The sequence below is a fragment of the Zalophus californianus genome, chromosome X, assembly GCF_009762305.2.
Source record: "Zalophus californianus isolate mZalCal1 chromosome X, mZalCal1.pri.v2, whole genome shotgun sequence".
Lineage (NCBI taxonomy): Eukaryota > Metazoa > Chordata > Mammalia > Carnivora > Otariidae > Zalophus > Zalophus californianus.
Genome location: NC_045612.1, coordinates 29,428,977 through 29,454,782, shown reverse-complemented (window position 1 = coordinate 29,454,782; position 25,806 = coordinate 29,428,977). Strand labels below are relative to the sequence as shown.

The 25,806-nt window shown below is 44.4% G+C and overlaps 2 protein-coding genes across 2 annotated transcripts; one reads left to right on the top strand and one right to left on the bottom strand.

The window, feature by feature from the left end:
- Positions 1–5,716: 5,716 nt before the first annotated feature.
- Positions 5,717–14,816, bottom strand: LOC118356492 (cancer/testis antigen 47A-like). The gene is made up of 4 exons (XM_035725427.1): positions 14,794–14,816; positions 8,295–9,463; positions 7,396–7,534; positions 5,717–6,335 (listed from the first exon to the last, which is right to left on the bottom strand). Exons 1-3 carry the CDS (start codon positions 14,814–14,816, stop codon positions 7,437–7,439), a joined length of 1,290 nt encoding a protein of 429 aa, XP_035581320.1. The 3' UTR covers positions 5,717–6,335; positions 7,396–7,436.
- Position 14,817: 1 nt separating this feature from the next.
- On the top strand, positions 14,818–15,863 carry LOC113931497 (melanoma-associated antigen B4-like). Its single transcript, XM_027609549.1, is given in 2 exon segments — positions 14,818–15,205; positions 15,208–15,863. Coding segments are annotated over 2 exon segments (1,044 nt in total).
- The last annotated feature ends 9,943 nt before the right edge of the window (positions 15,864–25,806 follow it).

The following is a 25,806-nucleotide window of genomic DNA, read 5'->3' as shown; positions in this document are numbered from 1 at the left end:
AGAAGAGAGGAAGCAAAAATGTTGCCTTGGAGTTTCTAATAGGTTGTCATTTTCCTTGACTAAATAAAGTATTTCTGATGGAAAAGTCCAGAGGCTTTGGTCTAGGGATTGTCTTTTAGGCTTTATGGGCTTAGATAAACATTTCACTTTTTGGTTGCTACTCCAAGCTTTATAAGACCAGTCCCCTAGTCAGCCCACTTACCCCTTGGAACACCTTACTCACATCCCTGGGGGCCCCCAATATTTGCAAGTTGGGTAATAGTAACACACAGAGCAATTATACAGAGCTCTCTGCACTTGCCCCATGTTAACCCGTTCCAGGTCTAGCAGCAATGAGGACCTTCCTATGAGGCAGAATCTTTCTTGGGGATTATCGTATCCTGATGGTTAGTCCACTAGTGTTTGGCCTCTTGCCCCAGTGCCACGTTGACCCTTTCCAAATGGCCCAGAAATGTATTGCATGTCATACCTATCCTATTGTTGAAGCACTTAAGACCTGATGAAATTCAATGTTTTAAAGATGCCGAAAACTGTACTTTCAATCAGGCAGAGAGCAAGGTCACCACCATGAAGGATGTCGGGCCACTGGAGATCTGTCTTAGCCCCTGGCTCCAAATTTAAGGCGGAGAACTCCATGTAGCCAAACTTCTAGTCCTTTCCCCTCAGTAGCTTCTGCTTCACAAGGCTTTAGGCAAAAGTAGAACTGCAATCCCAAAGCCATAGAACATATTAACACAGAACAATTAACTTTCTGCTAACTGGAAGCTTTAAGTGATTAAATCAATTATCACCCTGCCTTCATTTGTAGAGGCACACACCTCAAAAGTTAGTAGACTGAAATTATGGAAATAGTCTAAGTGTCCATAGACTGATGGATGGATAAAGAAAATGTGGTATATACATATATATATATATATATATATATACACATATACATATAATGGAATATTAGCCAAGAAAAAGAAGAAAATCTTGCCATTTGCAATGACATGGATGGAGCTAGAGAGTATTATGCTAAACAAAATAAGTCAGTCAGAGAAAGACAAATACCATATGATTTCACTCATGTGGAATTTAAGAAACTAAACAAACGAGCAAAGGGAAAAATGAGAGAGGCAAACCGATGGACTCATAACTCTAGAGAACAAACTGATGGTTACCAGAGGGGAGGTGGGTGGGGGAATGGGTGAAATAGGTGATGGGGATTAAAGAGTACACTTATTGTAATAAGCACTGAGTCATGTATAGAATTGTTGAATCACTCTATTGTACACCTAAAACTAATATTACACTGTATGTTAACTCTACTGGAATTTGAATAAAAACTTTTGGAAAAAACAAGTTACTAGGCTGGACAGCCCCCACCTCCTAAGCAAACCACTCACCCCTAGGCACAGAGAGGAGGGGAGGCCGAAAGTGGGAATGGGAGAGGAAGAGTCAGGATGAGAGGGATGAGAGGGATGGTCAGCTGTGAGGGGAAGGGTTGGGCATGTAGCCCCGCAATTTCTGACTCCTCACTTCCCATTGTGCCACGCAGTCTTTTTCTTTTGTAGCATCGCCTCCATTAAGAACTTCCAGGCAGAGGAGTAGAGATGTAGCCATCTTTACCTTAACAGTCGGTTAATAGTCCGGCTCTCTGAGGCAGAAACCACCCTGGATTTTTGTCTAGGTTCACTGGAAGTTAAATTTTCTTCTTCAAGTTGTTCCCTTTATTCCATACCCCAAACACCACCAAACATTGAGAGCTCCCTTTGGATGCCTGGCCAGTAGCTCACTCATTTTCGTAAGAGACTCAGAAGCATCTTCACACTTCCCCCGTGTCTGCCTGTCACCTCGGGGCTACTTTGCTTAAATGCAAATGGAGGCCTAAACATGACCATGCCTTTTAAGTTCTGAGTGGTTTGGCTGAGAAAAATCAATGGCTGCTTGGTTGTGCTGGTGATGGTATCCTGTGACATTACATGACCATATGCTGGATTTTGCATTCTCTCTATAAAACATCTATTGTTCCTGATACTGTATCTTTGCCTTTTTGATAATGCTTGGTTTTTTGATTGCATGAAATTTATTTCCTTGTTATTCTGATAGTGAACCATTAATTTAGGTAGATGCCCTTTACCCAGGTGATCCTGGTAGGGCAGCTGTTATACCTCCCTTCTCTCTTTTCTCAGCGTGGACCTCTCTTAGGTTATGCTTACTCCCAGGGCTCTCCATTAATAATTTTTTCACACAGCTAACAACTCTGTTTTTAAATCAAGAGGTTGTTTTTTAATGCTCAGAGGCACATTCTTACAAGTATTCAGTTTCTTTGATCTTTGCTATATGAAAAACAAATACAACAGAACCTCTTCTATAGTCTATCCGGTCTGTCAGATAGGGAGGGAAATCAAATAGGATATTGACAGCTCAGACCTGGGGGTTGTCAGAGAAGCAAAATGATCTTAAGAGATTGTGCAGGGCAGGGGTGCCTGGCTGGCTCAGTCGGAAGAGCATGCGAAGTTTGATCTCGGGGTTTGTAAGTTTGAGCCCCATGTTGGATACAGAGATTACTAAAAACAAACAAACAAACAAACAAAAAACCCACACACCACACACACACACACACACACACACAAACTTTAAAAAAAGAGAGTTCGTGTACGGCAGAAAGGGCCTCCACACAAGTGTGCCTAACCTAGCTGATAGCTTCTAGGTGGGTGTTTGTGTGGGGGAGAAAGTAGTGTTGAAGAGGAGGCTTTTATGTGTATAAACACCTGGAGAGCAAAGAGATGAATGGGAGAGAGAATGCACATGGGGGTGAGTAGAGGGGGCAAGATGGTGGTCATACTCCAGCCTGGCCCAGGGACTACATCTGAGTCCAACAGCAAGATGGGCTACTGGAACATGCCATTATCAAAAGGAAAGGGCCCCATTGTGCTCAGGTAACAGTGTAACATGGAGTGAAGAAGGGAAAGGAGTGACAGATTAGATACTTAACCTGGCTTGCCTGTAACATTTATAAAATTTGCAGGGGTCAGAAAAAGAGTTGGGTTGGGGATCTACATACCCTATGTCTAAATATTTCAAATGTTTGAATCACCAAATACAGTATGTTTTATTGAATGATTTATCTCCTTCCACAACACATGTACCTTCATAATGACCTGAAAGGATTTAGAATTCTCAGACTCCTCTAAGTCCTGCTCCGATGATGTAGGAAGAGCTGCCCCCCAACCCGTCTCCTAGACCAGGCCCCATCCCCTGTTTCAGGCACACGACCCCCTCCCCCTGAGGCCTGGGGGCACGCACACCGGCAGTGCCGTGTCAGCCCTCGCGAGGTCAGCTCTAAGAGGAGCACGCAGGCCCTGGCAACGGGCTTGGGACGGTTCCGGGGGGCCAGGGACCTGGAGGGTGGGCAAGCAGGGGCACACTCCTCGTTCCCGTGGACGGGACTCCCGGTCCTGTAGGGAGAGGCGTGGCCAGAGGAGGACCAAAGTGGGGCCTCGACAGCAGGAGCTCAGGACACCGGTCCCTCTGGCTTGGGTCTTAAAGCAATAAGTCTACAACAGCTCCCACGGCGTAAACACTAACCGGAACCAGTTCGAAGGCCCTCAAATCACACTACCTCGGCCTGCTCTTTCAGTTTAAATAATGGTGACAAAGAGCCCTCTGCCTTCTATTTCACCATGTGCTTCTAGCCATAAGGAATATTACGTGATAATACATTTTAAAATGTCAACACTGGTGACCAAACACGGAGTTGTGGGAGTGTGACGTGTACTTCATTTTAGCAGACATGAATTACACCTAATTAGGGCTTTGGGAAAGAAAGATAAAACCCTTCAAGGTCAGCCCGGGGATCGGTGGTGGTGGAGTAGGGGGTACACATATGGTAGACTATATGTGTGAGAAACGGAGCTGTGTTAGCACAGGACGTGAGAGAAGGTGTCTCATGCCACCAAGGGGGCACCCAGGAAACCTTAACGAAATGCAGAAATGACGCCCTCTTGTCTCAAACCCCTGGGCCCTTCCCCTTCTCTGATCCTCTGTTCGGGTCAAGTATGACCTTATCTTTTCTTTTTCCTGAAACAGATTCCAGAACTTTAGTACATTCTCTCCCTTTCTTCTTTTATTTTCATTATCGTGAAATATTTCAGATCTCCACAGGATAGAATACTCTATCAAAGTCTGTGTACCCACCACCCAGCTTAAGAAACGTAACATTACAAATACAGCTGAAGCCACTGCGGAGCCCTCCCCGGTGGGATTCCCCTCCCTTTGTTTCCCCAAGAAGTAGCCCCCATCCTGACGGAGTTATTTACCTTTCCCCGCGCATGCTGTCACACATGCTGCATTTGTATGCATCTCTCCTGCGCAAGTTTTTACCCCAGACATCTGTATCTGCAGTCAATACGTGGTGATCATTTTGCATGTTTTTTAGACTTCATACACAGGGTATCGTGTTTGCATCCTTCTGGAAGCAGCTCTTTCCCTTACGCTGCTTTCTGCTGCCATCACCCCCTCTGAGCCGCTCAGTGTGTCTCAGCCCCCTGTGAGTTCTGGTCTCCTCCCCAGGCCAGCGCTTGCCGTCCTGTCCAGTTTACCTGTAAGCCCCAAGCCAGTGAATGAAGGCTGCTTCTACCACAGGTGAGTCTCAGCTTCTTCCCCTGTGGCTCTTTTTTTTTTTTTTTTTAAAGATTTTATTTATTTATTTGAGAGAGAGAGAATGAGGGATAGAGAGCACGAGGGGGAAGAGGGTCAGAGGGAGAAGCAGACTCCCCGCTGAGCAGGGAGCCGGATGTGGGACTTGATCCCGGGACTCCAGGATCATGACCTGAGCCAAAGGCAGTCGTTTAACCAACTGAGCCACCCAGGCGCCCTCCCCTGTGGCTCTTAACCAGCGCTTCTGAGACCTGAGCTGCATCAGCATCCCCTGAAGGGCTTGTTTAAACACAAGAGTGCTGGGCTTATCCTCAGAGTTTCTGATTCAGTAGGTCTTGGGTAGAGCCTAAGAATTCCTGAGTGATGCTGATGATGCTGTTGTGGGGACCAAACTTCGAGAACCAACCACTGCTCTAAAGCAGTGTCTGGGCCCAGGCTCAGCAGCACCATCTGGCCTCCAGGCCAGCTAAGCCATGCAGGAGGTTTCCTTCAAAACCATGTTGTAGGGCGCCTGGGTGGCTCAGTAGGTTAAGCGTCTGCCTTTGGCTCAGGTCATGATCTCGGGGTGCTGGGATTGAGCCCCGCATTGGCTCCCTGCTTAGTGGGGAGCCTGCTTCTCCCTCTGCCCTTCCCTCTGCCCTTCCCCCTGCTCGGGCTTTTTCTCTCTCTCAGATAAATAAATAAAATCTTTAAAAAAAAAAACCCAAAACACCCCCCCCCCACCCCCTGCTCGGACTTTCTCTCTTTCTCAAATAAATAAATAAAATCTTAAAAAAAAACCATACTCTAGAGCAGCACTGTCTAATAGACATATAATGCAAGTCACATGTGTAATTTTAAGTTTTCTAGTAGCCACATTAAAAAGTAAAAAGAGGGGTGCCTGGGTGGCTCAGGCAGTTAAGCATCTGACTCTTGCTTTTGGCTCAGGTCATGATCTCAGGGTCATGGGACTGAGCCCCACGTCGGACTCTGCGCTTAGCACAGAGTCCGCTTGTCCCTCTCCCTCTTCTTCTCACCCCTCCCCGTCAAGTAAATAAATAAAATCTTTTAAAAAGAGTAAAACGAAATGGGCAAAATTAGTTTTAATAGTATATTTTAGCTCAATATATTATCGTTTCAACATGTAATCCATATGAAATAATCAGTGAGTTAATGTGACATTTGTATACTTAACAGCACATATCAAATTAGACTAGCCATATTTCATAGCCACGTGTGGGTGTAGTTACTAATGTCGTGGACAGTGTAGCTCTAAAGACCTGACTTACATCTCTCTCCTTACAAAAAGTGTTTTAAACTTGACATTTTATTTTATTTGGGGCTGTAATAAACTAATTTAAAATAGGCTCACCAAATGGTGTGGAAAGTGATACCTTTCAGTGAAGGTACGGTGGGCCAAAACAAAGAGGAAAAAGAGAGATTTGAGTCAAGATAATTTAACTAAGTAAAATCTGCCTACATTCCAGTGTATTAATTTAAAACAAACTTAGTTTTAACTAGAACAAATGCTGTCAAATATATCTGTCAAACGTAAGAGAAGAGTCGTATTTCATTGGATATCACTTTTTGCGTGATGCAGTTTGGAATGACATCGGTGTTAATGAAATTCCCGTGGGCTTCTAAAAAATGAAAAACCTAAAAATAATGAACAACACATTCTTTCTTCTTTCTTCATCTTCTTTCTTATGTGCCAACTGCGGGATGAAATGAGAGAAAATGAGCAGTTAGGCAGCATTAACCAGCACCAGTGACTTTCTAAACCTGTGAAAACAGCCCTGTGTACATGTGCTGCCTTTGTGTGCTGGATCTCAGCAAGTGGAGGACAGCACACTCTCCTCTTGTCACCTGTGCCCTTGTGTATAGGGTGCTCGGGCAACCCATGGCTTCAATTCTGTGATCATACCGACCTTGTCTCCCTCTTGCCTAACTCCGTAAATGCTTCCCCCACCCCACCTTGAGAGGCCATTCTGGAATTTACGGAAATCCCTTCACCTTAAAATCCTCTGCTCATTCCACAGATGATACTCCCTTACTCTCCCAGACCCTCGGTCTCCCTATCTACCATACAAGAATGAGGCTGTGATTATGAAATACACAGCTGTGAAAATGCAAAAAAAAAAAAAAATGTTAATCATTTCAATACATTCAAAGACAAGATACACCTCAAGACTTAATTGCCAATTCAGTGATAAGTCATAACCATACTATGACTAAGTTTCCTTGGACTGTCACATAAAATACAAAAATCTACACCTGAATACTTAGGTATTAATCATTAAGTGTGGTCCTCCTTGAAATTCTTGACTTTTTGCTCTTTGTATGTAATCACCTTCGCAAAGGCATTGTCTCTCCTAGTAAGTACAAGGGGGTACATTTCCATGGCCCAGTAATGAATGTCCAACTAGTGCACAGCCCAGCCACTTTCACTGCTGCTTCTGCTAACCGTTCTCTAAAGAAACATTGGTCTCAGTTGCTGATACAAATTACCACTTGTTAGTAGTCTTCCAGGTAGAGGACAAAAGACCTCACAAGAACGAATGAGCAACCATGAAATATATTTCAGAATATACTGTACTTTCTATTACTAGGTACGTGAGTATTCTATTAATGTTCTAAGCAGGTAAAACTGAATTTTTAGACTAATTTTAAACACGCTTAATTTACTGGGAGAATTGAAAAAAAGAAATAAGACTGTCAGTAACAGGTAAATGCCAGGAATGGGGCGGGGGGTGATGTGCAAAGCTGTACCGATACCTGGATTTTCTGGGCCTGTTCTCTGTTGGGGCAGATGCTTTTTAGTCGGGTCCTTCTTGTTTTTTGTTGAACTTGTCTTTTCCTTCGTCCCTTTCAGAGTCGTGGGCCCCAGACTTCTCATACTGATATTTAGTTGTTCCTTTGGTAAAGAATGATACAGACTTTGGAGCAGACATTCACAGGGAAAACCATCCCGATGCGTGATGAATAGTGACACCCAGTACTCTACCCAGAGGACAAGCAGGAGGATCGAAGGAACTCGGAAAAGGAGAGGTGGGAAGCTTCCCATAGGTTGATACGACCCCTCCATGGCCCTCACCGTTCTGCCGCTTGATCACTTACTCTCACGGTGACATTCTTAACAGTCAGTCACCCTGCCACCCTGTGCTGCTATTTCGGGCCCTTCTGAGAAGAAGGGATCAGAATCATCAGGGTCTGCTGCCTTCCGTAAGTTTTTGTCAGAGATTTCTCGCAAAGATGTTGTGCCGCAACGACACATTCTATGGTGAAGCTCGTTAGCTCCTCAACCCCTGAATATTTCACTTGTACCAGGCGCTCGCGGGTCAGTTCCTAATGATCGGGGACGAACTTTTGGAGACTCTTGACAGTTTTAAAAGCCCCGCACAGAAACGAGGTGTGCCGTTGGCTCGCTCTAGTCCTTCAGGCCCCGGCCCCCTGCGCGGACAGCCGCCTGCGGCTCCCGCGCTGTCCCGCGGCGCTCAGCCGTCTCAGCCGAGGCTGCCAGGGGGTCTCACGCCTCCTTCTCAAAGTCGTAGGTCCCTAGGGCGTGGGGCTCCCGCTTGGGCCCTCGGCCTTGGGTTTGGGGGAAGCCCGACCCCGGCTTCGGTGCCCGGGCCGCCCGCAGCCCCCGCCCCCCGGGCGTGCCCGGCCCTCCTCACCCTTGGTGGTCGCCCGGACCTCCTCAGGCTCCTGGTCGGGCTCCTCCGCCGTCTCCCAGGCGGCCTCCTCCTCGGACGAGCCCTCGGACTCGCGGGCCATGGCCGGTGCTGCCCGCGCCGGCGGGGCGGCGGGGGGCGCGGGGTGCCCGCGGGGGCCGCGGGGCGGCCAGGCCCGGGGCCGGAGCGTCAGGCGGCCGCCAGGGGGCCGCACGAGGATGTGGTCGTTGTAGTAGACGCGGCGCAGCAGCGAGTGCACCAGTTCCAGGAACATGAAGCGGAAACCCACCATGGGGAACTGGTGGGCGTCCACCAGGTTGTCCAGGCCCTCCTGCGGCTGCTCTGCCCCATCCTCCTCCGCCGGCCCGAAGTCCGAGTCGTCCTCCTCGGCCGCGGCGCTCCCGCCCTCCCGGCCGCGGGCCAGACCCAGACCCAGAGCCAGCGCAGCGTCCCCGAGGCCTCCCACGGGCCCCGCCACTTCGACCACCTCAGTCCGGGGGAGCCCAGACTCGAGGGCCACCTCCATTCGGGGGAGGGGCCCGGACTCGAGGGCCACCTCCATTCGAGGGGGCCCAGACTCGACGGCCACCTCCATTTGGGGGGGCCCAGACTCGAGGGCCGCCTCCGTTCCGGGGCTCCCGGTCTCGAGGGCCACCTCCATTCGAGGGGGCCCGGAGTCGACGGCCACCTCCATTTGGGGGGGCCCAGGCTCGAGGGCCACCTCTATTCCAGGGGGCCCGGACTCGAGGGCCACCAGCAACTCCCCGAGGCCTCCCACGGGCCCCGCCACTTCGACCACCTCCATCCGGGGGAGCCCAGACTCGACGGCCACCCCGATGCCGCCTCCGGCCTCCGGGGCCCACGCCCCCGCCACGCGCACGGGGCTCTCCTGGCCACCCGGGGCCCCGCCTGTATCCCCGGAGGCGGACATGGCACTGAGCAATACCTCGCTGGGGCGGCGACCAGGCCGAGGCGACGCCAACGGCAAAGATGGTGGCCCCCGAGGGGGCTGCCGCAGACTGGAGGCCGTGGGCAGCGGGGCCCGACGCGAGGTGGACTGGGCGGCCGAGGAGCCGGCCACGGAGGGGAGGACAGTCTGTGGCGGTGCCTGAGGAGGCCCGCGACGGGAAGGGAAGGGGGTGGATGTCACCAGCGGCCCACCCAGCCCTCCGCTGAGGTGACAGTGGACAGGACTACAAAGGTCCCCCTAGAACCGTGACTGGGGGCGGGGACAGAAGCTTCAACAATGGGCCGCGGCCCGCTGCTGGACCTCCAGGCTCATTTGTCGAGAAGCAAGGATTGACATGCTCAGCCTCCAATGAGTGACCAAGGCCCTTAGGTTCTAGGGTTGCTCGTGGTTACCTCCCTGTTCTTCGAGGCCTGAGGGTCCTCCACGACTCTCAGGTCCACACGACTCCTGTCCCTTTAATTTTACCAGTGTCTGAAAAAGTATAGTGGTCCAATACAGAGACACCTTGGGCCATGTGAATTGCAAGGTGTTCCCCGATTTCCACTTGGTAATGGCTCATGCAACTAGGGACAGGGTCATAAAAATGGTGTACAGCTCAGACTTCAGCAGTAGTAAAAATCTCCCAAGAAGAGAGAAAGAAGTGGGACAATTTAACATGGTTAAAGCTACTTGGAAAAGAATAGACAAAATTGACATGGGTGCAGTCAGAACTGAGTATTGAAGAAGTGGTGAATGAGAGGAGTTAGAAGGTATATAATGAACCCTGACAAATTTAAGCCTTCAAAGAATGAACAAAAAAGAGATACTTCTTTTAAAGGACCAGGTCATCTCCTAAGAGCTAATAAGCCTGACAGACTTTAAAAGAGCAGGCTTCCTAGGATGTTTCTGAGGCAACAGTCCAAGTCTTTTTTTTTTTTTAAGATTTTATTTATTTATTTGACAGAGAGAGACAGCAAGAGCAGGAACACAAGCAGGAGGAGTGGGAGAGGGAGAAACAGGCCTCCCGCCAAGCAGGGAGCCCGATGCGGGGCTTGATCCCAGGACCCCGGGATCATGACCCCAGCCGAAGGCAGACGTTTAAGGACTGAGCCACCCAGGTGCTCCCCAAGTCTTTTTATTGATTTCAAAATCTACTTAATCAAGACCTCAAGTGTAATTCTGAAAATTATGCAGAAATTAACTGCTATTTCATACTCATTCTGTTAAAAAAAAGTTTTATAATACTAAAAATGTCTTTTGAAAAAACATAGCAAATAATATTTGGATATTTAATACCAATAAATCCTGTCAAAGTGAGGAGGGATGTTTTCCTTTCATCAACCCAACAAAATTTTAATGTTTTTATTTTTTATTTTTCCACCACAATAATAGAGCATGGTGCTATCAAAAGACGTTGGTTTAAATCTGGAAGGCAATGTAGAAAATCTCTAATTTGTAATCCTCACTATAAAGAGAGCAAAACTGAGGTAGAATCCCAATCTGAGGTCTAGAGTTGGTTTTAACATTTAGCCACTGATGTGATTGTAAGAAAATTATCATTTCTATGCCTCAGTTTATCATTTGTGAAGGGAGAGTAATAATTAGCTATCTTACAGTGTTGCTCTAAGAATCAAACAAGATAATGGGGTAATGCTCTTTTTCATACTGTGATATGTTATATACACATAAGGTATTATTATATCAATAATAATCTTTCCATTCTTCAACTACTGGAGAGAAGCTATTGAGTAGTTTCTCAGGCCTTCAGAGAGAATCATCTAATTTGGTTTTGGAGGAATCCGTTGTTCCCAGCTAATGCACTTACACACTTCCTCCCTGGCTGAGATCATAACCTGGCTTTAGTAAAGATTTGAGTAAAATAGGTAGATGGAATGAGATGGGATTATATTTAGGATATTAACCATTTGTTGAAAATATGTTCTTAGTTTGATTTTGTCTTCTAAGTTGGTTAATATTTCTAAGTATGTAGTTTTTCATTTTTATGTTACAAAATCTAATAATATTATTTTCATGGTTTTAACATCATAAATTTGCAAATCTTTTCTCATCCAGAGATAAATTTTATATTTTCTTCCTTTTGGAGGTCTTCTTAATGTTTACATTTAACTCCTTAATCCATTTGGAATTAATACTGACACATAGTATAAGGTTAAAATATCAGTTATCTTTAATTTTAAACAGCTCACCTATAGCACCATTTGTTGAGTAATTACTCCACTCTATAATGATGTGTGGCCATGTATCCTTTAGCACTTTCCATAAATGTAGAAGAGATGCAAGAGAAAATGCATATTCTTCCAAAATTTCAGAGCTGGAAAGGCTTTTAGATATTGAAGCTAACCATTCTTTTTTAAATGTGGAAACTAAGGCCCAGAGCAGCTAACTAGCTTCCCCAAGGTCTTGCAACTTAACGGAGGAGCCAGGACTAAAACCAGTCTCCTGACCTTCAATCTGAAGTTGAAATAGGCCTACTTCTTATATGTGCTGCTTCAGGAGAAACTTGACAGCAGAAGGTTAATTAACCAGGCACAAAGTAAATGGCCAAGAGTTGAGGCTCTCTGAAAGTTCCAGACCAGCACTCCTGATCTCTAGTCAATAAGCAAGTATTTACTAAACAACTACATATAATGTCCCATGTAAGACCTTGCCAGGGATGGAGAAGCAAGGGCCATCATCTCTGGTGGCATATCATAGTCTAGTTGGGAGAAAGGACTGCATGGTAGAAAAAAAAAAGAGCAGCCCCTGACATTCAGAGCTGGACTGGCACCCATGCTAGGCCTTTTTATTCTCCTATTGGACATAAACAATGTCATAGAACACCAACATCAGACAAGGGCATTCAGCGACCATGATGAAAGGAGGCAAAGCAAGGCCACTTTGTAATTTTACTTAAGCAGGGACAAAAACAAGGTCACAAAATACTAAACATCTTCCTCTCTTGGCTAAAATGAGTGTCTACCACTTCTTTACCAATTATAATTTTATCCTGATTCTAGTCTCCCCTCCCTATAGATAAGATTTTTTGAAATACCCATCATAGAACTGTCCCTACTTTGGGCGCCTGGGTGGCTCAGATGGTTAAGCGTCTGCCTTCGGCTCAGGTCACGATCCCAGGGTCCTGGGATTGAGTCCCGCATCGGGCTCCCTGCTCCTTGGGAGCCTGCTTCTCCCTCTGCTTCTCTCTCTCTCTCTCTCTCCCTCCCTCTCTCTCTCTCCCTCTGTCTCTCAGGAATAAATGAATAAATTCTTTAAAAAAAAAAAAAACTGTCCCTACTTTGTAATAGCATCTAATCTGGAGCAAACCCCTGTTTCCTTCAAAACTTCCCCAAATAATCAAACCCAAACCCAATGCTTATAGTAGGTTCTTTACCCAACTTGTTCAACTACTGGTATGTTCCTTTGGTCTTAGGCTGGAGGATATTGACGATGTAAAACATTTCTGTCTTTACACTTATATATTGACTCAGCCAAGTGAGTCAGGAGGCCTCACAATTGGTGGGCTTTTCTCAGAAAAAGCTTCCCAGAGGAGGGAGGACTTGGATTCAAAAGATGGGCATGATGTCCTGACTGAGAAGGACAGTAAAGGCAGGACATGGTCTCCACATGGCCCTTGTTGAGATGTACTCACAACCTCCGAGGGTTATGGGCTATAAGAAGAGCCTGAGCCTCGGGGTATGGGAAAGGAAACAGATGTTGCTCCTGGCCAGGGGGCAGACTTAGATGACCTTCCATGTGACCGAAGCCCCGAGGTGAGGAAGGTGCCAGATAGGACACTCCCATTTCCTACCACATGCTCTGACCAGGGCTGCCCCCACTCTTCCTTAGCAAAACAAACCTCCCAGGTAGATGGTTTTTCATATGAAATCAGAGTATTTCTGGGGCACCTGGGTGGCTCAGTCGTTAAGCGTCTGCCTTTGGCTCAGGTCATGATCCCAGGGTCCTGGGATCGAGCCCCACATCGGGCTCTCTGCTCGGTGGGAAGCCTGCTTCTCCCTCTCCCACTCCCCCTGCTTGTGTTCCCTCTCTTGCTGTGTCTCTCTCTGTCAGATAAATAAATAAAATCTTTTAAAAAAAATCAGTATTTCTGCTTTCTTTACCTCCTTCCTGTCTCTATCCATTCTTTTTTCAAAACTTTCAATAGGATCATCACTATGCACTTTAGAGAAGATAGCATGTTACCAAAAACAAAAAAAAAACACAAATCAAAAACCATACAGGTGTCTTTCCAGGTCGTGAAAAGCTGGGCTGTCCACTTGAAGCTGATAGGACAAACACTCCAGATCCTAGTTATTCAATCCTTCAGTGAGCGGGTATTAAGTACCTACTATCTACCTGGAATTATGGTAGGGGCTGGGGACTCACAGGTACCTAAGACCCATGGCTTGTCCTAGTTCATGGTCTAGAGGGTTAGACAGATATTTGAATAATGATGACACAGGGTGTCAAATGCTATAACAGGGATTGGCATGAAGTGGGAGCATGGGAGAGAAAATGATTAGTTGGCGGGGGAGGAGAGGTGAAGGAAGTGGGTTGGTGCCCGGGAAGGTGCTCAAGAGGAGTCATTTCAGGTGGGTCCTAAAACTAGGAGTTCAATTGGCATTAAAGGTGGGTGGGAGGGAGGTTAGTGAAGGTAAAGGAAATAGCATGAGCAATGGCAGAGATAGGGAATGACAATGGCTGGAGCACTGGGCAGAACGGCGGATGGGCCTTTAAAGCTAAGATGCAGGAGTGGGGGACAGGGCTGGGTGGCTCAGTCAGTTGAGTACCGGACTCTTGGTTTCAGCTGAGGTCATGATCTCTGGGTCATGGGATTGAGCCCCACATCAGTCTTCTAAGCTGAGCACAGTGTCTGCTTGAGATTCTCCTCTTCCTTTGCCCCTCCCCCTGCTCGCACTCTCCCTCTCTCTCTCTCAGTTTAAAAAAAAAAAAAAAAAGCTGAGTGCGGGCCTTGAATGCTTCAGTAAGGAGTTTGCCCTTTGTCCTGAAAAGTAGGTCTTCTGCTTCTAAAACAATCACAGAGATGGTAGCAGAATTAGCAGAATAATTTGTGGTGCATTTAGGAACAATTAGAGCCAAGAAAAGGTCTGCTAAGTCCCTTAAAGTCTTTCCAGCAAGTTTTAGTGTCCACACTTTTTCTCTTTGTAAAAATAACACATATTCTTTGTATAATAGATCAAAAAAATAGATAAGCCAAAACAAGGAAGCGGAAATCACACATATCATGGGGCACCTGGGTGGCTCAGTCGGTTGAGTGTCTGACTCTTGGTTTCAGCTCGGGTCATGATCTCAGGGGCATGAGATCAAGCCCCGCATCAGGCTCCCTGCTCTGCGGAGAGCCTGCTTCTCCCTTTGCCTCTGCCACTCCCCCTGCTTGTGTTTTCTCTCTCTAGCTCTCTCTCTGACAAATAAATAAAATCTTTAAAAAAATTATAAGATAATAAGGCGGGACCTCGACCACTGGGCACGGCAGTTCCTGGAACCGGTCTAAAGTCAAGGGGCCCAAATCACCTGTCCACTGGCTCACACCCTTACCTGCCATCCCTGATCACAGCCATTATGCCTCGTGGTCAGAAGAGTAAGCTCCGTGCTCGTGAGAAACGCCGCTGTAACAGAGATGAGACCCGAGGTCTTATGAGTGCTCAGGCCACCACAGCAGAGGAGGAAGAGACCACTTCTTCCTCCTCTCCTGTTTTTGGGGATGCTCCCTCAGGCTCCCCTGTTCCTGGCACTTCCCCGGAGCCCCAGGAAGGTGTGGCCACCACCAGTGCTGCTGCAGGTGTTTCACGCCCGAGATCTAATGTAGGTGCCAAGAGCCAGGTTGAGGAAAATAAAAATTCCTCTCAGGCCTCAACTTCTACTGAGAGTGCTCGCAAAGATCCTCTAACCAGGAAGGTGGGGATGTTGGTGCAGTTCCTGCTGTATAAGTATAAATTGAAGGAGCCCATTAAAAGGCAGACATGCTGAAGATCGTCAACAAAAGGTACAGGGAGCACTTCCCCGAGATCCTCAGGAGAACCTCTGAGTGCATGGAGCTGGTCTTTGGCCTAGAATTAAAGGAAGTCAAGCCAGGCGGTCACTCCTATACCCTCGTCAGCAGCCTAGACCTCACCAGTGATGGCAGTATGAGCAGCGCCTGCGGCTTTTCTAAGAATGGGCTTCTCATGCCTCTCCTCGGTGTGATCTTCTTGAGTGGCAAATGCACCTCTGAGGAAGATATCTGAAAATTCCTGAATATTTTGGGCATCTATGATGGAAGGAGGCACTTCATCTTTGGGGAGCCCAGGAAGCTCATCACCCAAGATTTGGTGCGGGAAAAGTACCTGGAATACGGCCAGGTGGCCAACAGTGATCCTCCACGCTACGAGTTCCTGTGGGGCCCGAGGGCCCACGCTGAGACCAGCAAGATGAAAGTCCTAGAGTTTCTGGCCAAGATCCGTGATACCGTCCCCAGTGCCTTCCCGCCGCATTATGAAGAGGCTCTGCGAGATGAGGAAGAGCGAGCCCGAGCCCGAGCCCGAGCCCGAGCGGCAGCTGGGGCTGCCTCTACTACCAAGGCCGGTGCACGTTCCCAGGCCAAATCCAGCCGCTCCTCTCGTCCCTAGACAGGGCTGAGGCAGATTCTTCGCTTTGTTGTTGGGAAGGCCTGTTAACTAGTGTTCCTGATATGCACAAATAACTTGCTATCTTTTTGTTTGTTTGTTTACATGTTTCAAGCAGTGTTCCTTTCAACAGAAAGTTTATTTAGATTCAGAATATAAGTTTATGAGTGATATGGATCACACATTTATTGCTGTTTATCAGGTTTAGGAGTAAGAGTTTGTTTTTGTTTTTGTTTTTTTGAAATACAAATTAGAAATCCTTAAATCACTTTTGTGATTCAGAGCAAGCTAACATGGCTTTAGGATAGGAATATCCTTGGAAAAGTGAGAGTTCCACACTAAAATAGTTGGTATCAGAAGGTAGATGGATGGATGGATGGATGGATGGATAGATAGATCGAGTAAAAATTGGTTAATTCTTGGTTTGTCTTATTTTTTGTAAATTTAAAAGACATACCTCAATTTGTTTATGTTTGTCAAGAATGTTTAAGAATATAAATCATAGTGAATCAGAAGAAAAAATTATAAGATAATAAGACCATAGATAAATGAGCAAAGGACATGGATAGATAAATCATAGATAAACACAAATGATTTTTAAACATATGGACAAATGACTTTTGAGCATTTGGACATATGCTCAAACTCAATGCAAATTAAAATTATATTGAGGTAATGATAATCACTAGCATTTATTAAGTGCTCATTATAGGTTGGGCACTATTTTAAGCACTTACATAGATTATCTTATTTACTCCTTGCAACAAAGCTATGATATGTGACTACTATTATTATCCATCTTTTGCAAATTAGGAAACCAAAACGTACAGAGGTTTAGCAACTTTCCCAAGGATACACAGTCAGTAAGGGGCAGAGCCTGAATTAAGAAAATAAAATAATAAAATAATCTCCTTACCCAGAACTAATCACTCTGATATTTGGTATATAATTCAGTTTAATTTTTTCAGGTTGGTAAGAAACTATAATTCTTAACTCTCCTCTTTGACTAGAGATTTCCACTCTAAATAGGAGGTTGGCTGTTGATTGCAAATAGATGTTCTTTATCATGTTAAGAAAGTTTCCTGTTCCTCTATTATTAACAGCTGTGTGGCTTAGGGTAGGTTGTCTCTCTGGTCCTCAGTTTCATTTCTTGAAGGTAATAGTTACCATCCCACAGGATTTTTGTGAATGTTCAATGTGATAATATAAAATGACCATTATCAGAATTAAGGGTTATTAGTGAAGTTTGTCAGGGTTTCCTCACTTTCTTTCTTTTTTTTTTTTTTTAAGATTTATTTGACAGAGAGAGACACAGCGAGAGAGGGAACACAAGCAGGGGGAGTGGGAGAGGGAGAAGCAGGCTTCCCGCGGAGCAGGGAGCCCGATGTGGGGGCTCCATGCGGGGCTCCATGCGGGGCTCGATTCTGGACCCTGGGATCATGACCTGAGCCCCAGGCAGAGGCTTAATGACTGAGCCACCCAGGCTCCCCAGGGTTTCCTCACTTTCTAAGCACGCAGTTATTGCAGAGGAAGCAGAATATTAATTTAGTCCTCTTGTCCACCTTCAACCACTAAATGCTTGCTGTCTGGATAGAAGAAATTACTAGAAATGCATGCCTGCAGATCCCCCCCCTCCATTTTTATGATCTTAGTCATTCTTATGGGACTTTTCCTCCCAGGTTATCCCATGGCTGCCTCTTTCTTAGAATTCAGGTTTTAGTCAAAGAGCACTCACAGGGGATCCTCCCTGATCACCCTAAGTAAAGCTGTCATCCAGTGCCACCCCAGTCACTGTCATATCCCTATCCTGTTCTATTTTTTCATAGCTTAGAAATTTTCCCATTTAATCACTTTTTATCTTTGTTGTTATAACCCTATCCCCATTACCCACCATTGTACCCCCACCACAGAGGCAGGGCTTATTGTCTGTTTTCTTCACTATGTCCCCCAAACACCTAGAACAATGCCTGGAACATAGTAAATACTCAAACATTCATGAAATGACTACACTCGTCCCCACTCTTCCACAGTTTGAGCTACCCATGGTCAAGTGCAGTCCAGAAGCAGATGATCCTCCTTCTGGTATGTCAGGTCAATAGTAGCCTGATGCTATGTTGCAATGCCTATGTCATTCCCCTCACTTTATCTCATCAGGTAGGCATTTTATCATCTCCCATCATTACAAGAAGGGTGAGTATAGGATGTTAAGATATTTTGAGAGAGAAACCACATTCACATAACTATTACAGTATTATAATTGTTCTATTTTATTATTAGCTCTTGTTGCTCATCTCTTATTTTGCCTAATTTATAAATTAAACTTTATCATAGGCATGTATGTATAGGAAAAAAAACATAGTATATCTAGGGCTTGATACTCTCTGTGGTTTCAGGCAGCCACTGGAGGACTTGGAATGTACCCTACACAGATGGGGGGACTATTGTATAAGCAACTTGCTTTCTCTATATTGGTTAATTATACAAGGTACAAAACCAAATGTTACTGGGTTGTAGGATTACATTTATGAATTGGGCGAGCCCTCGATAGGTTAGTGAGATTAAAATTGGGCCTGGAATTTCTGTAAAGTGTTGGTAATTTCCCGATATCAATATATCCCATATCACCAGAGGGTATGATCATCTTTAGATTGAGGGGGCAACTTCATAGGGAAAATGTCTTAATTTAACAGTTAAAAGCATGTGGAAGATTGCAGGGGGTTACACCATTGTTAAAGTTTGTTTGCTTTGTAGTTAACTCACAATAAATTACAACTTTTGGAGGTCAGAGAGGTCACATGCTCAGAAGTCAACTTGCTATCTCTTTACACGGTGTAAGTTAAAATCTTCCAAAACTTTCTTCCCCTGCTTTCCCACAGGTTTGAAATTCCCCACCTTGGCATCATTTCTTAGGCGCTCTCAGAGACAAGTACATTGTAACTTAAAATGGTATCACAACCTACTGAAAGATTCATTAACCAAACATTATTTAAGGCACCGTCTGGAGGAAGTAGAATAGAAGTTCTGAGGAGGCAAGGAGTAGAGGAATGAAGAAAACACCTGGAACATGGGGTGCTCCCAGGGAAGGAAGGTCTATATGGAGAATGACAGTGAGTAATCCTGATTTTAGGTGCCTGGAAGTAGTGGTGAGGTTGGAGAGGACAGAGGTCACTGCCTGAGCATGAAGGACATTGGAAAAAGAGGCAAAGGACCTAGAGAAGCAAATGTCCCATTTTTATAGCTTTGCCTAAGACTAACTTCTCTCTGGAGGTGCTTGATACTTTAGGACAGAAAATGAATAAGACCCTTTGAGGTTCCAACTAGTGAGGACCTCACAGTTTAGGGAGGCTTACGTAAAACAGATGATGAAGTATGCTATTGTAACATAGGGGAGAGAAAGTTATTAATGCCATCCAGATAAGGTATCTAAGTAACCTTAATTGAATGTAGAAACAAGACCTCACCAAACTCATGGGCCACCTTCTTTTCTCTGACCAACTACCCTTTTACCCACTTTCTTATCTAGATTCTAGAGATTAGGCCCATTTACTACTTAAAGTCATACATAAAACTATAGCAATACTGATATGAACTTCCTCAGGGCCCATGTAACCGCTCTCTAGCTTTAGAAATAAAGCAGTAGAAATGGAGTTGAAGCTCTGCATATCTTTTCCTCAAGTAGTAACCAGTATCATGAATTTGGTGTTTCATTCCCATGCGCATTTTTTCTTTGCCTTCATTTACTGGAATGAAACATGTGTTGTTAAATACACACGTTTATCCCCAAGTATGTAGTATTTTTTGCATATTATAAAATTTTATATAAGTGGCATCACAGTATTTGTATTCTTCTGCAACTACCTTTGTGCCTTACTCTTTTCTCCGCTACCACCACCTAATCATTACCATCAGGGCAGTATGTGGTTCAGGATCTCGTAAGCTCCCGTCCTACCCCCCAGCCCAGTCCTCGCTGACCTATTCAGTTTACCGGCAGCATATTCCAGCCAGTGGATTAAGGTTGGTTTTACCTTAGGTGAAGGTCCCCTTCTCCTGTTGTCTTGTGCCAAAATACAGACCTAGATCATCACATTGGGAGCCACACTTTGAAAACCACTGCTCTGGAGCATCTTTTTCCCTGGATATTTTAGCCTCCCTTGCACAAAATAGTCTGATACAAACTTACCAAAAGGTGAAAAGATAGCATTCCTAGTAGGTAGAGTGGTTCAAAAACTGTTTTATTAACAGTTTAAATGTACTTCATGACAAAGTATAAAATGAAAACAAGACGTTATTAACACCTCACTGATTAATCACCAGACTGTGACTAAGTTTCTTTTAATGTAACAGTCATACAGAAATCCTCAAACAAGGGGCACCTGGGCAACTCAGTTTGTTAAGCGTCTGACTCCTGATCTCAGCTCAGATCTTTTTCTTTTCTTTTCTAAGATTTTTTTAATTTATTTGACAGAGAGAGACACAGCGAGAGAGGGAACATAAGCAGGGCAGGTAGGAGAGGGAGAAGCAGGCTTCCCGAGGAGCAGGGAGCAGGATGCGGGGCTCGATCCCAGGACCCCGAGATCATGACCTGAGCCAAAGGCAAACGCTTAACGACTGAGCCACCCAGGCGCCCCTCAGCTCAGGTCTTGATCTCAAGGTCAAGAGTTCAAGTGCCCATCATGGAGCCTACTTAAAAAATAAAATAAAATATATCTCTTTAAAAAAAAAACTCAAAAAGCTAATAGTTATTGAATATGGTCTAACTGGAACCCTTTACCACACCTATGGTCAGGTTAAAAGGGCATCATTTACTAGTTAGTACAAGAGACTACATTTCTACTATGTAAGGAGGAAGGCACAAGCCACGTGAGCCGGCTTGAAAACTACTTCAGTTGGTTTCTCAGGAAGGTTTTCTAAACCACTCTTGGTGTCTGAGTATTCTGATATTTACAACTGTAGTCTGACAGCTATGACAAAAGGGCTTCACCAGAACCAAACTGTGGAAGTACATAGAGTACAGTGGGAATTCTGTATCTGGCACAAAAGTAGGGGACAATTGAAATTCTAAGAAGAAAACTGGTTTTAAAACCTTTATAAAGCTTCTTATTTAGCTACCTAGAACATTTTTTTAAATAAGCTCTAAGCAATTCAGAAGATGTTTAGGCTATCCTTTAATGATATATAGCATACCCGGCTCACTGCTACTTGCACTCTGCCAAGTAGAGTCTGCTTTAGGGTTCTCCTTCTACATCTGGTTAGTCTTTTTCTTCTTCTTCTCACCTGGTTCTTCCCATTTGTCATAGTCATCATTCTATGTGCTTGGTCCTGCCAAGTATAATACTGATCGTGGGACTAGATGCTCATGGAAAAAGAACCACAGTTGAAGATCTTCAGGAATCATAGCTGTAATAACCCTACTTAGCTTTCCAAGCTGGGCATTTCAGGACTCCAAAAGTAATCGAAGAATAAGTCTTTGGAAGTTGTTTTGTTTTTTTGTCTCTCTCTAAAATAAGTAAATAATGAAATAAATAAATAAAATCTTAAAAAAAGAAAAGGGATCAGAATCATCTGGATATGACCTCATTATATATGTTTTAGACAACACCTCATTTGAGAAATACTCACTGGGCTCAAAGAAATTCTGTGAAACTCATAGGCTCAGCAGCATTGGAGAACGTGAGCAAAGTCTCTCTCAGGTGCTCTAAAATAGGATCGTTGGGTTTCTGAACCACATTTCTGAGCAACTCTGTGTTCTTTAAAACTTTCACACCAAAATAAAGAATTTTTTAGGGTAGACTTTACTTTCAGATGTTTTCTCAAGTTTTGTCTTCTTTTTTTATTTCCTTAACTGTCTCCTTAATACCTGGTTTCCACTTATTTTCATTTTCTGTAGGCTCATAAGATGATTTGTATCTCTTATCAAACAGAGGTTGATAGGGACAGGCATATTTTCTCTCAGTACCATGAATTACTTTATGATGATGTTTAGATCTCATTTTTGCCTGTTCTATCTGGAGTTTCCTGACAGCAGTAAGTCACTGCTTAACAACATTAGGCAAGTCCTGAAAGAAGTTTACACATGCTCCAACTAAATATATCACATTTTTCTTGGGATGCTACCTTGGCTGGAGGAATTTGTCTCCTCTCTACGATTGATTTCTTCCTTCCAGCCCTCAGTCACGAGGGGGCCGGCCACTCTTGTTGTACCTTGTGATGCCAGCACCACAGCATCCCTGGCAGAAAAGAGCCTCCTGAGCAGAGCTTGAAGGTCCTTTGCTTTCCCATTCCTCAGCATTCAGAAACAGTCCTCTCATTTGGTTGTGGAACAGTCAGTTGGTTATTAGGTCTATGAACTTAAACATTTCCCCACTAGCTACTAAGACTTTATACCCTTCCTTCCCTTTTGTCAAAGACTGAACGAGGTAAATGCTGTCAAATTGAGGGTAGGACATAAACCATTTGTTCTTTTTGTTGTATTTTTCTCATTTTGCATTTGCTTCTTATGTTTGTTAATATTTCTAAGTATATTAGTTTCCCTTTTTTGTGTAGAAGGTTCCCAGTGTTTTCCTTTTTTTCCATATTCTTCCATTTCTTCCATACTCTTTCAAATTATAAAATTCTTTACCATCTGATGACAACATAATTGAAGCATATATTTTCTTCTCATTTTTGTGCTGTGAATTTTTACCATGTATGCCCTTACCCATCTGGAGTTATTTTGGCACATGATATGAAGTTTGGGTCATGGTTGGCTTTTTTTCCCCTTTTCATCACTCCAGGGAACCTAGCAAGTTCAAGTGCCCACCGTGGAGCCTACTTAAAAGAAATGACTTCTATTCTAGCTATCCAGAACATGGATCATCTAGCTCATGTCAAAAGAGAAGCAGTTTCTTATTTTTTTCTTTCTCTTTCTTCTCCAGATAACCCAGCAGAGCAATTTGTATTAGTGTTCTTGTAAGAGACCAGTTGAATTAGATTTTCTGTATTAGTTTATGGCATTAATGCCATTTCTGATAGTTCCCTGATTTTATTGACTTGATTTGTAATCTAGGGTTGGACTAATACATGGCAGGTTACTTATTATGGTTCCTGGAGTGATGAAAATCCAAGGCCCATAATTGATTTAGTGCAATGAAAGAGATTCAAGTGTGCAGGATTTTAAGGGAAACCAGGGTAGTAATTGCATACTAGTGCCTCTTCCTTTCATTTAGCCTTATCTTTTTTTTTTTAAAGATTTTATTTATTTATTTGACAGGGAGACACACAGCGAGAGAGGGAACACAAGCAGGGGGAATGGGAGAGGGAGAAAGGGAGCCCGATGCAGGGCTCGATCTCAGGACCCTGGGATCATGACCTGAGCCAAAGGCAGATGCTTAACGACTGAGCCACCCAGGCGCCCCTCATTTAGCCTTATCTTAACTCAGAAACAGCCCCAGCAGAACTTGCAGTCTTTATCCTTACCTCTAACACTTTTATAAAAATATTTTGAATCTTTGACTTCTTGCCTGAATTACTGTTGACTGACAAATGTGCTATTGATATTTAGACATTGGGCCATTTATGCACTATTTAATTAGGGAAGTGATACCTGACAGAGGACTAAAGAGATTTTATAATGGGGAGCATAAAAAGATCATGCATTTAAACAGTGGTGTGACTTTTGTTTTGGAAGATAAAGGTTATTGTAAAATTGTTTTCCTTGGTTATACCTTTCAGAAATAGTACAGAATTTGATGATGAGGTGGAGAAGAAAACTTAATCCACTTCTCAACTCCGTTGCTTCCTCCTTAGTTCGAACTTTGAGAATTCTTGCCTTGATTATTGCAGTAGCCTCTTAACTGGTCTCCCTGCTTCCATTCCATTTCAGTCTGTTCCTGCTCCTCCAGCAGAGTGATCCTGTTAATTCATAAATCCAGTCATGTGCAAAACCCTCTTTAAAATACCTCCCATATTGGGCACCTGGGTGGCTCAGTCGTTAAGCATCTGCCTTTGGCTCAGATCATGATCCCAGGGTCCTGGGATCGAGTCCCACATCGGGCGCCTTGCTCCGCGGGAAGCCTGCTTCTCCCTCTCTCACTCCCCCTGCTTCTGTTCCCTCTCTGGCTGTGTCTCTCTCTGTCAAATAAATAAATAAAATCTTAAAAAAATAAAAATAAAATAAATAAAATAAAATACCTCCCATACCGTGTTAGGTAAAACCCAAGTAATTCCGATAGCCTTATAGAGCCCTCCATGATCTGGACCCTTATTACTTCTCTGATGTTATATCCGACTTGTCTCCCCAGTACTCTGTTCCAGCCACACTAGCTGTGCCTCTGACACGCTGGGCATTTTCTTCCTCAGGACTTTGGCACTTGCTTCCTCAGCCTGCAGTCCCCTTCCTCCACTGATCTGTATGCCTCATTCCCTCACCTTCTTTTCTTCTTCAATCAAAGGTCATCTTCTTACTGGCGCCTACCCTGATTGTCCTATTTTAACTTGAAACCCTCTCTCAATATTCTTACTTACCTTCTCCTGCTTTATTTTTCTTACCAGATCGTATCACTTGCTAACCTACTCTATATTTTACTTATTTGTTTACAGTTTATAAAGGTGTCTCTGGGCAGGGCAGGAGGGTATTGGGCCCAGAGGTGAGATTCTCTTCATCAGATTAAGGAAAGTGTTCTTTGAGATTTATTAAATGCTTGTTCTACATGTATTAAGATAATAATTAGATTGTTCTTTTAATGTGGGAATTACATTGCTAGGGGTTTTTTCAATTTTCTCTCTTCAAAGAACCAGCTTCTTCTGGCTTTGTTGATGTTTATGTTTGATTTCTACTTCATTGCTGCTCTTTCTTATTCCCTTCCTTCTACATTCTTTGAGTTTAATTTTGTGTTCTTTTTCTACCTTCTTGAGGTGGATATTCGATTCGCATTGATTTACCAGCCTTTTATCTTTTCTAAGATTTGCACGTAAGGCAAAGGCCACCTTCATGGGTGTGTCACCTGTGCAGTCACACAAGGTTCCACACTCAGAAGCCACCTCCCCTGACTTGGATTATGCTGTTGCCATCTTAAAATTTTTTATTTTATCTTGAAATAGTACAGAGACAGCCCCCTTAGAATTACATTTAAATAGCGAATAGAGGGGCGCCTGGGTGGCTCAGTCGTTAAGCATCTGCCTTCCCCTCAGGTCATGATCCCAGGGTCCTGGGATCGAGCCCCACATCGGGCTCCCTGCTCTGCGGGAAGCCTGCTTCTCCCTCTCCCACTCCCCCTGCTTGTGTTCCCTCTCTCGCTGTGTCTCTCTTTGTCAAATAAATAAATAAAATCTAAAAATAAATAAATAAATAGCAAATAGAAAACACCACGGCAAGTTGAGAGAGAGACTATGATGAAAAGGAGAAAGCTTTATACATTGTCTTTAATGGGACTTCCCTCACAGCCCAGCTTTTTGGACAAAGGGCCATGCAATTTCATTTTGCACTGGGCCTAGCAAATTTTGTAGACGGCCCTGCTTAAATGTTATTCCAAGGGGCGCCCGGGTGGCTCAGATGGTTAAGCGTTGTGCCTTCAGCTCAGGTCATGATCCCAGAGTCCTGGGATCGAGCCCCGCGTTGGGCTCCCTGCTCAGTGGGAAGCCTGCTTCTCCCTCTCCCTCTGCCATTCCCTCCACTTGTGCTCTCTGGCTCTATCTCTTTGTCAAATAAATAAATGAAATCTTAAAAAAAAAAGAATGTCATTCCAAGCATGGCATCCCAAAAGTTTGATAGATTATATTTTCTCTCTAATTCAGTTCAAAATATTTTAAAAATTTCACTGTGATTTTTTTCCCTTTTATCCATGGAGTATTTAGAAATGAATTTCTTTCTTTCTTTCTTTCTTTATCTTTCAAATGTGGGGGTCTTTCTAGTTATTGTATTATTATTATTTCTAGATTATCTTCAGTCTGATGAGATTTCAGTCCTTTC